The 11793-nt window shown below is 46.6% G+C and overlaps 1 protein-coding gene across 1 annotated transcript; it reads right to left on the bottom strand.

Moving 5' to 3' along the window:
* Nucleotides 1-1843: 1843 nt before the first annotated feature.
* On the bottom strand, nt 1844-10857 carry HPX (hemopexin). The gene is made up of 10 exons (XM_004590107.3): nt 10573-10857; nt 10364-10428; nt 10204-10275; nt 9909-10030; nt 7875-8025; nt 6986-7198; nt 6616-6732; nt 2729-2859; nt 2483-2645; nt 1844-2346 (listed from the first exon to the last, which is right to left on the bottom strand). The coding sequence occupies exons 1-10, from the start codon at nt 10647-10649 to the stop codon at nt 2087-2089; spliced, it is 1371 nt and encodes a 456-aa protein (XP_004590164.2). The 5' UTR covers nt 10650-10857; the 3' UTR covers nt 1844-2086.
* Nucleotides 10858-11793: the final 936 nt, after the last annotated feature.

Below are 11793 nucleotides of genomic sequence, written 5' to 3'. Positions count from 1 at the left end.
AGGGAACAGGTAGGAGCAGAGATGAAAGAGGAGACTTAATACCACCCCATCAATAGGGAGCAGAGAGTAAATCTTGAGTAACAGCAATTCTTGATAACTATCTTGGAAGAATACAATGGTGGTCTTAGGTGACCTCACAGATTTAATGAGGCCCAAATCTAAGACTCCTGCTTTATTTCCATTCTCAGACTGGCTGCCAGCTCCATAGGGAAAACCATCCAGACACCACAGAGAAGAAGGGGGAATCTCAAGACCCTGCCTGAGAGTAGGTCTCTCATCCATGCTGCCCAGCACCTCAACTCTATACCCAGCCGCAAGCAACTTCCTAAGTGAATACTAACCATAGAGGCTCAGATTCATTCACACTTGCCCTACTTCTGGCTCTTAAGGCTGGAGCCAGGGTAAGGCTTGGATTCCCAGTGCATAACTGACAAGTCGGAGCTTGCAGACCGGTATCTGCCAAAACCCTCCTGACGAGGCCTAAACCAATGAGGCTGCGCTCCACATTTTGAGGTTACTGACAGGGTTCCTTCCTGATGCTCTCCCTGAGGTGGATTTGAGTCCACATTCATTGTCATTGGAAAATGAGATGAATTAAAGCCATTTTGTAAGAAAGGTAGTTGAAATTAGGACATGAAAGCTCTAAGTCAGTCTCTTTAGGCTATTTATTTTTAAGCCTAAGACAAATCAACTTCCAGTTTCAACTGGATTGGAAAGTTGAAGAAGGGAAGGAAATCAGCTCAGACCCAATCCTTGGTCAGTTTATAAAGACCAGAGAACCAAGACCGTAACCGCTATACAACCAACACCTGCAATCCCAGATGGTACAGAAACCCAGGAGACTGAAAGAGAAGGCCAGATCCTCTTTGCCAAAAGAGCTCTTGAGGCTCCAACAGAAGTATTTCTCAACCCCACACCCACCTCACCCATGCCCAGTCCCTATTATGTGTGTATTTTATGCCAATGTATTTCATGGTAGCATTTCCTTAACTCAGTCCTTCTTTCTTCTCTACAACTTGCCTTTGACACTGAGTTGTTGTGTTTGTTTCCCCACCTCTACTTCACTCCCATGTTATGCCTAACTCATGACAAGCAAAGCCTGTCTTTTATGTGGTACTGCCTGAACCAGCTAGAACCAGCTAGAACCTCCTGCACAGCAACTCTGAACCAATTTATTTTGCACATGCAGAGCTGTCCCTGTCCTAAGATTCCAGATACCTTGGGGCCAAGTCATGGTCAATTATTAGCTGATTGGGTCAGAGTCCTAGCTGTGCCTCCTGCTGTGTAAACTCTACAGTTTGTCTTCATATTCTGGTTCTCTTTTTCCCGTTTTGTGTACATAGTTTGGGAAATGCCAGTCTGTAATCTGGACTTGAGAAACAGCTGTGCATGGGGTGAGTGTTTGTGCTAACAATTAAGTCATTAGTTAGGATACCTGCATCCCAAATTCTAGTACATGGGTTTAATTCCTGGCTCCTGCCTCCAGAATCATGCTAACACAGCCCATGGGAAACAGTGCGATGGCTCAAGTGATTAGATTTCGCCACCCATGTGGCAGGATTGAGGTCCTGGTTCTTGGGTTTGAGGTCCCCAATCCTTGCAGGTATCTGGGATGTGAACCAGCCATTGAAAGCTATCACTAACAGAAATGACACTCATCCTTTATTCCTGCTCTTCCTTGTTTCATGAAGCCCTATTTAAACTTGCAGAGCTGCAAAAGAGAAGTCACAGGAATGGCACTGTGGCAAAGCAAGTTAAACTTCTGCCTGCAATTCTCCCACACGAGTGCAGGGTCCTAAGGCTTTTTTCCTCCACCTTTTATCCCAGGCCACAAGCAGGGAGCTGGATGAGAAGTGGAGCAGCCAGGACATGAACCAGCACTCATATGGGATGCTAGCATTTGGAGCTGGAGGATTGGCCAGTTCAGCCAATGTGCCAGCCCTAAGTCACTAACCTTTTCAAGTCAAAGAAAAAATGAAGATTGTTCAACAATCAAGGCACCTGGATTCTACTGAAAAAAGAATCTGGCTTTATTGTGAGGAAATCAGGGAGGTAGGACTGGGCCAAACTCATGTCACCAAGCCCCTCATTGAGTACAGCCCAGGAGTCTCAACACTGTCTGGGGCTGGGGGAGGCTCTTGGCTGCGTTCAGTTTCTCCACATCACTGTAGCAATACAGATTTGGGCCATGGATGAGATACAAGCTGGGACCATTGGTAGAACATGAATAGGGGCCCAGGGGCTTATCTGTACACAGGGCCCCATCAACCTTGTCATGAGGCCAAGGAAGCTCCGTCCATGTGGCTTGAACTCCCGACTTCAGGTCCAGCCACCACAGATGCCGTCCTAGGAAGAATTCATCAAACATAAAATGACTTCCATCTCAGAGATCCTGATCTACTCTGTCTTGTGTCCTAATGGAAATCTGTATCACAGACAGGAAGTAGAACAAGCCACCCCTTAGCACTCAGAATCCTCTCACCTGCCATGACATGGAGCCGAGAAGACCCAGGACAGACAAAAGCTGCATCCACAGACTCAAGGCTGATCCCAGGAGGGCTTCCAAGTTCTTTCTCCAGCCGCTTTGGATAACCAGCTACGAGGGTATAGCCTCCTTTTGTCAGGAAGACATACACCTTGGTGTCCTGGAAGACAAAGAACAACAATCAGTATAAAACTGGACATTCTTGTTCTACTTTCCACCCTAAGTCTCTCTCCCAATACACACCTGGATCAGATAGATTTTATCCTCCCAGGAGAAGGCTGCATCCACCATTGAAGGACCCTGTGGCCACTGATGAGCAATAGGCCAGCTATGCCACCCATCCCGGTGGGTATCCAGACGCCAGTAGTGGGAGCCTATGAGGTATTATAGGTATTATTAGTAGCTCTAGGGCTGGTGGTAAAAGCCAAGGCAAAGAAGAGCCTAGGGAAAGATTCAGGGATGCATCATGAAAAGTGAGAGAATATATTCAGAGACCAAAAAGGAAGATGCCAACAAGACTTGGTCAGCAACATGGGACATAGAGGACCAGTTGAACTAGAATCAGTAGACAATTGATAGGAAGACAAGCATGCGGAACAGTGGTCAAGTTTCCAGGTAACATCAACATCTTCAAGCTTGGTGGGGGCTCCTTCTGTGTCTCAGGTGTCCACGAACCAAGATAGGCTTACAGGTGATGAGATAAGGTGGTCAGAAGTTAAAAGGAAAGAATCATCAAAGGTTTCCACTGAGTATTCTCATTCTTGTGTTCCACAATCTCTGGGAGTTGAAAGGAGGGTGGGGGAGTCACCAGACAAGCACCACAGTTTTGTTCTCCCCCTTTCTTTTATTTTTAGTTTATAATTATTTGAAATGGAGAGCGTGTGTTTGCAACAGTGAGGGTTGGGCTATCAGGCCTGAGCCAGGAGCCAGGAACTCAGCCTAAATCTCTCTCTGTGGAAGGCAGAGGTGTAAGTATTTGAGTCATCATCTGCTGCCTTCAAAAGGCATATACTGGGACTAGTGCAATGGCTCAACTGCTTAATCCTCTACCTGCAAGTGCCAGAATCCCATATGGGCACCAGTTAGTGTCCCAGCTGCTCCACTTCCCATCCAGTTCCTTACTTATGACCTGGAAAAGTGCTTGGGACCCTACACCCACACAGCTATAAAGAGAGCTTGTGGTCACTGCCATAAGATATTTACTTAATATTTATTGAGCACCTTTGAGGTACTGATTGTTGTTCCAGGCATCAAGATTTAATAGTCAATGTGGGTAAGGGTGCAGGAAGTGGTCTGGCACAAAGGCTCAACTGACTAATCCTCCACCTTCAAGCACTGGAATCCCGTATGGGCACTGGTTCGTGTTCCAGCTGTTCCATTTCCCATCCAGCTCCTTGCTTGTGGTTTGAGAAGGCAGCAGAGGACAGACCAAGTCTTTGGAACTTTGCATCCATGTGGGAAACCCAGAAGAAGCTCCTGGCTCCTGCCTTAAGATCATCTCATTTCTGGCCGTTGTGGCCATTTGGGGAGTGAACCAGTGGATGAAAGATCTTTCCCACTGTCTTTCTTCTCTGTAAAACCTGCCTTTCCAATAGACAATGTGGTAGACAAGTCACCTCCCTCATAAGTCTGTTGGAGGGAGAGAAGACAATCAGAAAGTGGAAGAAAGATAATGATGTCAGACAATTAAAAGCTATAAAGAAAATAAGACAGGATAAGAGATCAGTGGTGAGGAAATTTGAGGCACCCTTCTACTGAAGAGATGATTCTTGAGCTAAGATTCCAGTGATGAAAAGGAGATTAGTCACACAGAGCTTTTTAGGGAGGGTGAATAGCCAGTACTTTCAGGAATCAAAACAGCAGGTGGGTGTCACTGGAATACAGAGAGCAGATAAGTGGTTTGAAAGAGCGACAGAGGACAGGTTATACAGGCCTGGGAAGGATTTCCAACTATAAAAGGAAGCAAAGATAAGATATTCAGCAGGGCTGTGATATGCTCTAACTCATTTTTTATAAGGTCATTGTGGTTTTTTCGCAGAGCACCACAGGAAGTTACACTTGTTCAAGCAAGGGAATCCAGCCAGGTCAGAGGTGAAAACTGCATGGATTAGGATGATAAACAGCATAGGTACTGAGGGGTCACCATGAGATAGCTGGGAAAAATAACTAACAGCATAAGCTGATATACTGGATTCTTGTCAGGTTGGGAAGGTAAGAGAGAGGTTTTATGAACAATTTAGCTTTTGGGAACCAGGAAACTGAGTGACTTCTGGTTCTTTCTAAAACTCAGAAAGACTAAGGAGGAAAAGGGGTTTTTATTGTTTGTTCTGTTTTGGGGGGGGTGTGTTCAATGGGGGCAGAAATCGGTTTGGACAGGTTAGGCATTTGGTGCTTTGTGACCCCAAATGAGCACATCAGGTAGTCAGTCCAGCTGCAGCCTGAAGCTCAAAGGAGTAGAAACTTGAAGCTGAAGGGGCAAGGCTAGAAGTTACAAGCATATCAAAGATATTTAAAGCTCCAGGACTAAGTGGGACCAACAAAGGAGTTTAGGGTCCCTGAGGAAAAAGAGACCCTGAGGAAAAAAGTAGCATGAGCAGAACATGGTATTGCAGAAGCCAAGGTATGAAGAAAGTATTTGGAGAAGGGAGTACTGAGCAGTCAGCTGAAGACACAGAATTGACCATTAGAAATGGCAAGTTGGAGGATACTCGTGACCTGGCTCAGGACAATTTCCATGGAGGAGGGACACTGAAGTGTAATGGAAGAGTTGAGGGGAAAGGGGGCGCAGGAGCCTCAACCATACATTCAACAAAATCATGAAGTGGAGAGAAGGGGAAGACACAATGGCACACGCACAGAAAGCAGAAAAAATTGTCAGGGACAACCAATCTCATGCTGAATAGCTGGGCCACTGTGATGTTTTCACCAATACAGTGAATTCTCACCTCGGTTCAGTTTGTTTTTAACATAGTAGTGTTCTTTCCTTGGCTGCCTGCTCTCTAAGCAGGTAAGACCATTTCGTTTAGCAAGTTAACTGCATTCTCTTAATGGCCACATGGCCTTGAATTTCTATGATCCCTCTGGTTATACTCTCTCTATATATATCTGCGTGGTTTCTGTTGCCTTGTTTTCTCACTCTCTCTCCCTCTTTCTCCTCCTCCCCCCTCCTGGCCTCTCTCCTTCTCTGCTGGTGTACGTGTATGTCTCACACTCTTGTCGGTGCAGTGTGTTGTCACCATGGCCTATGTTCTCAGTATATTCCTGTACTTTGATTGCAGAAGTGTACTTCCCAAGCCTCTATGTTCTCACTACAATGTGCATTCTCACTAAGGGAATATGCTCTTCACATGGCTGTGCCTTTTTCAATACAACAAGGTACTCATAACTGATTAGAGTTGTTCAGGAGTTAGCAGCAAATGAATATTCTCAATATTCCATATTTCTGCTACTATCTTCCCTTTGTATTTGATCACTGGGTATAACGTCATTGCTCAATCCCTATCTTGGAGATGTTCCCAAATGTGGAACATAACTCACCACTGGCTGCCTCACTAGCCCAAGAACACTGCCATCATCACTGGATGGCTACTGATGCCACAGATCAAGGGATGAGTGTTTACACTGACCAGGCAGGGGAGAAACCTGTCACACATAGATGCATCTTCCAAAGATATAAAAAAGCAACATTTCCTGACTATTTCTCAGAAATAAGGACATTTCATCCCCTGGCTATGATGCACCCAGGGGCCTGGACATGCAAACTAGACACCTGGGAAAAGATGGTTTTCCTAAGCCCAAATCCAGTGGGAACCAGAAGACTCAGAAAGATGTGCAAAAGAAAGGGGTCTGTGATTGGTAGCACAGATCCGTGGGCAAGGAAAACATGAGGAGTTATGGGGGCCTAAAAAAATCCCCACAGATGCAGGAGATGGTGTTGGACAATAAACAGGTGGGCATTAGGAGACTAGACTGAAAAATAAACATCAGAGGAGATAAGGGATGAAAGCGTGGGGGTTATGAGAGACAAAGGGGGAAAAATGAGGGATGCAGTGAAGAAAATAGAGGAAATGTGTCAGAGATAGCAGGGAACCGAGAGGGGGCAGAGATGGGAATTTGGAGGTATCTCTCACCACTGAAGACATAAGTGGCACCATGGTTGTCAGACACCAGTGCAGAAAAGACTAGGTCTCGGCTGCAGCGTGTGTTCTGTCCATGTTGGGTACTGTTCCTGTGGTGTGGTGCATGTCCTAGGGAGAAAAATAGGTCAGAGGCACAGAGAAGAAGACCCGAGGTCAGAACAAGATCTGAGATGAAGTCATCGCTAGGGCTAGTGGGGCAGGGGGTTTCCCCACATCAGGCCAATAGGAAGAACCCAAATGAAAATTGGGTTAAGGTAGGGGCCAAGGTATTGCAACATAGAGACAAATGGAGAGTCAGGGTCCGTAAACTCAAAGAAGATAGAGGCATTCCAGCAGGTCCCAGGAACTACAGCTTTCTTACCTCTGCCAGGGCAGGATATGAAGTAGTCTCGGACATCCAGAGGGTACCTAGCAGGCACCTCTCCTGACACAGGATCAAAGCGGAGGAACTGGTTGCCTTGGAAGCAATAGTAGCGGCCGAGCCATCGCAGAGCTGAAGTGCAGTTGCCAACTGCTGGCCAGAAACGCTCCTTTTTGGTTCCCGTAGCAAAGTCCCAGAACCACTTGCGATTACCTTTGTTCAATCAATCAACAAGCATACAGTGAGGCTGGGTTATGCCCTTTTGTGTGTGTGTGTGTTGAGCCCTAGCATAGGCCACACATGGTACTGGCCACAAGCAGCTCACAGCTCAGAAAGTAGACAGTTGAGAGTGACCAGACAATAACATCTGGAAGCAAGGTGCATCAGATCAGCTCACCAGCACAGTGGGGAGAATCAAGGAAAACTCCCCAGGGTAAGTGATACTTAAACTGAAGTTTAAAGTAGGAGTTACAATACCAGGGAGAGATGGAACCCCAGAGACAAGGAAAAAGCCTGAAACATGAAGACAAAAGAGGGAACAGGTTATAGCATAAGTTCCTGGAGTTTACAATTCAGGGTAAAGGTATGGCAGTAACCAAACAGGAGCACCAAGAGAGGTTTGGTCAAGGAGACCCTTGCAGGTGACACTGAGGAGTGTATATTTGTCCTGAGGGTCCTGGGGAATGAGGACTGAAAGTAGAATTATATTTAGTTACCTTCACTGAAATGAATACTTGACCTCTAGATCATAACTGGGTTTTCCATTGTCCTTTCTTGAACAGCCATTCAATCAGAATCAGTATCACCCTCACAACACTACCATCACTGTGTGCGCCGTTACTCCATCACCACCAGCCCTCCACTACCCAACATGCCAGCCCCTCCTGACCTTTGAAGAAGAGAATGCCTTCATCCTGACATTCTCCACGGTGACATTCCACAGCTGCATCCAATGGGAATGGGATTCCAGGAAATTCATCTTGGAGTGACTTCGGATAACCTTTCTCCTTTTCAGAAGTATATGTCCAGACTTTGTCCCCCTACATCCAAAAGAAGATTCTTATTGATTTTGTGTCCCTGATACTGCCACTCTACATTCACATACAACATTTTTGCTTTGTTGCACTGACCCAATATCCTTCTGCAGTCCCACACACCCTCACTCCATCAGTGGATATCAGTGTGCAGTATCCTCTTGCACAGAGCATATCATCAGTTTGTGAAAATCCAATCCCTATAACCATAAAACACACACACACACACACACACACACACAGAGCTATGAACAACCAGATGCTTTCATGGCACTGTGACACCATTAGCTTGGTCACTACCCCCACAAATATTCATCCTACAATCACCCTTTATCCATCATGTTTATTTGTTTCTGATTCATTCAAGAAATAGTTCCTGAATGATCACTGTATGTCAGGCACACACTGGGAATCAGGAATGCCAAAATCTTGGCTTTTACTTCAAGGAGTTCACTGTACGAAAGAAAGAAAGAAAGAAAGAAAGAAAGAAAGAAAGAAAGAAAGAAAGAAAGAAAGAGAGAAAAAAAGAAAGAAATTCCTTCAAAACCAGCCATGAGGGCTCGGCAGTGTGGCCTAGTGGCTAAGGTCCTTGCCTTGATCCCATATGGCTGCTGGTTCTAATCCCGGCAGCTCCACTTCCTCTCTGTCTCTCCTCCTCTCAGTATATCTGACTTTGTAATAAAAAAAAATAAAATAAATCTTTAAAAAAAAAAAAAAAACCAGCCATGCAACCACCACAGCGGAAAGCATGCCGAGTGGAATGGGCCCATGAAGAGAGCATCTAGGTGTGCACTGAAAAGCTCCAGCAGACTTCACAGTGAAAAGGACGCTTTGGCATGAAGACTTGAAAGATGAACAGGAATTTTTCAGGTGGACAAGTGAGGAAAGCATATTACCAGCAGAGGGAGCAGCATGCAGAGCTCAAAAATGAGGAAGGACAGTGTGCCCTGAACACTTTATGTAATCTCAAGTGGCTAGCACATGTGGCAAGGGAGAGGACAAACCTGAAAAGATACACAAGATCTAGGTCAGCAGACCCCCAGAAACACCTGCTTGCAGTACCCAGGCACCTGGTGATGCTCGTATAGAAACAGGGAACACAGGTGGAGAGGTTAGTTTCTAAGAAAGATGCTAAATTCAGTTTGGGGGACGCTGGATTTGAGATGGCTGTGGAAGATCTAAGGAATTTTTTCCCTACAGGAAATTAGGAAGAGATGTGTGAAACTCAGGAGAAAGATCTAGGTCTGGTGTGTTCAGTATATAGAGTCCTCAGAGTGTGGCAGTGGCTGAGATCACCCACAGAAGGGCTGGGTTGGAACCTCAGGGAATATTTCAGAACTGGATGAGGATAGAACTCCTGAAAAGGGAGGAACAAGAAACAAGAGGGAAAATATGCTAGTGGGAAGGGCTGCCCCAATCACACAGCACCTATGGCAAGTTAGGAGCTGGTCGCCTTTCTTCTTCACAGACACAGCCTGGGCCAGGGCAAAAGGCCTGATGAGCACAGTAGGGTGGATTTCATCTCATATTCACCACTTCATCCAGGTGCCATTGTGTTGGAGCAGCCTGCTCTGCCACATGAACACCTGCTGCTGAGTCACGGAAGACAAGGAAAGACACTTCCAGGAAGGAAATGGTGACCAAGAGCAAGTGATGTAGCAGAGCAGCCTAAAACTAGGATTCGGGCTGAAGGATAGTCACTGGATGACATACCTGCCAGGCTGCCATGCACACACATTCCTGCACCCTGAGCTTTTTCAGGAAAGGAATGCAGAGGGGAAATCAACTCAATGCTCATTAGTACGGGCTTCATGTCAGGAACTCTTGGTTGAGGGCCTCTAACGTTGATTCCAGCACTTTTTCTGATTCTGTTCATGGCCCAACAGTACCTTGATCAGGAAGACATTGTTGTGACCATGGCGGAAGGCAGCATCCACAGAACTGGTGAAATTCTTCCACCTCTCTGAGATCAACTCCCGGACAGCTTTATGACCCTTCCACACGAACTCACCTGAAAAAGCCATACTTGCTGAAGGACCCAGAAAAGTCCTTTGCCCTACTGATATGGTTACAGAGGAATTATCCGAGACACCTTTAGATCCTTCCTGAGATTTCCCACTGCTAGAGATGCCTCCCATGAAGGGCTGAGGTCTCAAATGCCCTGATCCTAGTTCCCCCTCATACCTTTAAAAAACAGCATTGTCCCATTGTCATCAAGAGTGGTGGCATCAAAGCTCCAGCCATCTGAACAGTGTTCTAGGGTGAAGGTGGGGAGAGAGACCAGTGAGATGACAGAATGCAGAGGCACATTTAGACAAACTGACTGTGGGAGTTAGGGCCTCACCGATCACGTCTGTGTCCAGCTTGGTCTCACTCCCACCTTCAGCAACATTCCCGTGGGTACCAGCCCTGGAGAGAACACAGGTAGCGTCTAGGTCCATTGGGACCGATTAGTCATCCCTAACTCCTGACCCCAAACTTGATCCAGACCCACAAACTAGCCCTATCTTACAGTAGTCCAGCCCCCAATCCTCTAGTCCCAGCTCTACTTACAGAGGAAGAGGATTGACAGTGGCCAGAGACCAGCACAGGGCTAACGCCCCTAATGCAACAGGTATCCCCGATGCCATAACTAAGCTGGAGATGTCACAGGACAACTCTGGACACCTGTTTGAACTCCTTATATAGTGTTAGTAGGAGCCCCACCCCTGCTTCCAACCCCGCTGGGAAAGAGCTGTCTCCTGGGATTATGCCAATATTGGCTGATGACATCACTGCAAACAAGGTCAGGGTCTGGACAGAAATCTGAGTCCAAGATTCCCTCTTCCCGGCAGTGACCCCATCCCCCTCAACAACTTTCCAGCAGGGATTATCCCATGCTGTTAGCATCCACAAGGGCAACGGGGTCTAGGTGCCCACAGTCAGGGAAGTGGGTAGCCTGAGGATCACCTCTCTGTGGGCAAGTTTATCTCTGCAATGGTGAAGGAGAGAACTAACTTTTTTTGTGTCCTAAGTGTCAAGCCTGTTGTAATGCAGACACTGAAATGTATATGCACTTAGTAACCTTATATGCATATAAGCTTAGATATGCTCAGATAACAGCTCTTTCCAGGCCCCATCAGAGTGCTTTCTGGAGAATTCTCAAGCCGTTTCAGTTTTACTGATGAACAAGTGATTTGGGGACAATCCCAAACCCCTCAGTCCTTGTTAGCAAGAGCCTTGCAAAAACTGCCTGGGGGGGGGGGGGGCTGGGCTGGGGGCAACACAGTAGCCTAGTGGCTAAAGTCCTTGCCTTGTACGCACTGGGATCCCATATGGGTGCTGGTTCTAATCCTGGCGGCCCTACTTCCATCCAGCTCCCTGCTTGTGGCCTGGGAAAGCAGTCGAGGACGGCCCAAAGCCTTGGGACCCTGCATCCACGTGGAAGACCTGGAGGAAGTTCCTGGCTCCTGACTTCAGATTGGCACAGCTCCGGCCATTGCGGCTGCTTGGGGAGTGAATCAACAGATGGAAGATCTCCCTGTCTATCTCTCCTCTTCTGTATATCTGACTTTCCAATAAAAATAAAATAAATCTTAAAAAAAAAAGCTGCCTGGGAGGGGAGAGCTGACAGTAATGGGGCAGGAAGAGGAGGTGTCTCTTTCCCAGAGAACACTGCCACTGCCGGTAATTAGTCTTTCTTGGTAGTTTCCAGCTTAAAGGGAGAAATGCTTTATTTACCCATCACAGAACAAATAGAACTGTAGCTGGGGTTTCACAATATTTACAGCTGAT

Source organism: Ochotona princeps, chromosome 4 (genome assembly GCF_030435755.1).
Source record: "Ochotona princeps isolate mOchPri1 chromosome 4, mOchPri1.hap1, whole genome shotgun sequence".
Taxonomy (NCBI): Eukaryota; Metazoa; Chordata; class Mammalia; order Lagomorpha; family Ochotonidae; genus Ochotona; species Ochotona princeps.
Note: the sequence above shows the minus strand (reverse complement) of the source record. Positions and strands in the feature narration are given on the sequence as shown.